The sequence below is a fragment of the Calidris pugnax genome, unplaced genomic scaffold, assembly GCF_001431845.1.
Source record: "Calidris pugnax isolate Ruff unplaced genomic scaffold, ASM143184v1 scaffold300, whole genome shotgun sequence".
NCBI lineage: Eukaryota > Metazoa > Chordata > Aves > Charadriiformes > Scolopacidae > Calidris > Calidris pugnax.
This window is the reverse complement of record NW_015091014.1, coordinates 441,296-441,864: the sequence shown is the minus strand read 5'-3', so window position 1 is coordinate 441,864 and position 569 is coordinate 441,296. Positions and strand designations below refer to the sequence as shown.

Below are 569 nucleotides of genomic sequence, written 5' to 3'. Positions count from 1 at the left end.
CTCCCCCTTCCTCAAATTTCTGGCTGTTTCAGACCCTTCCTACAGAAAAAGGGAAGCTTGGACTTTTTTCCCACAAACCAACCCCCCCTTCCTTAAATTTCTGCCCATTTCAGACCTGCAGGAAAAGGGGAGCCTGGACTGGGCACAGATCGAGTCGCACCAGGGCGAGGGACGGGGAAATAAAAGGGGGAGGAGGAGGATGATGAATCGAGGAGGCTGCGAGGCCGAAGAGCAGCCGTGGTGGGGGGGGGGGGGGGTGGGTTTACCTTGCAGATTGGCTATGGGCTGTTTGAAAATTCCCCCCGTAGGAGAAGGAGCCGTCAATCCGGGGAGGGCAGCGACGGTTGCTGTAGGAAATGTCCACACAGCCAGCCCCTGCTGACCGGCCACTTGACCTGCAATACTGATGGGGATAAGAAGAGGTTGAGTAACTGTCCCTGCGGGAACCATTACTCCTGTCACAACTGTTGCTAAGTTTTCCTGAGTCAAGACCTGCAAAAGCAAACAAGATTTAAAAAAGAACAGAAATCAACGCCACTGCACAAAACAGCATCAGCGGAGCATAAAGT

General features: G+C 53.3%; 1 protein-coding gene across 1 annotated transcript in view; it reads right to left on the bottom strand.

Moving 5' to 3' along the window:
- The window catches only part of POU6F1 (POU class 6 homeobox 1), a 16,396-nt gene that overhangs the window by 9,066 nt on the left and 6,761 nt on the right, over positions 1 to 569 (bottom strand). Inside the window, exon 5 of the mRNA XM_014955685.1 lies at positions 64 to 492. Coding sequence (XP_014811171.1) covers positions 64 to 492 — 429 coding nt within the window. The remainder of the gene's footprint in view (positions 1 to 63; positions 493 to 569) is intronic.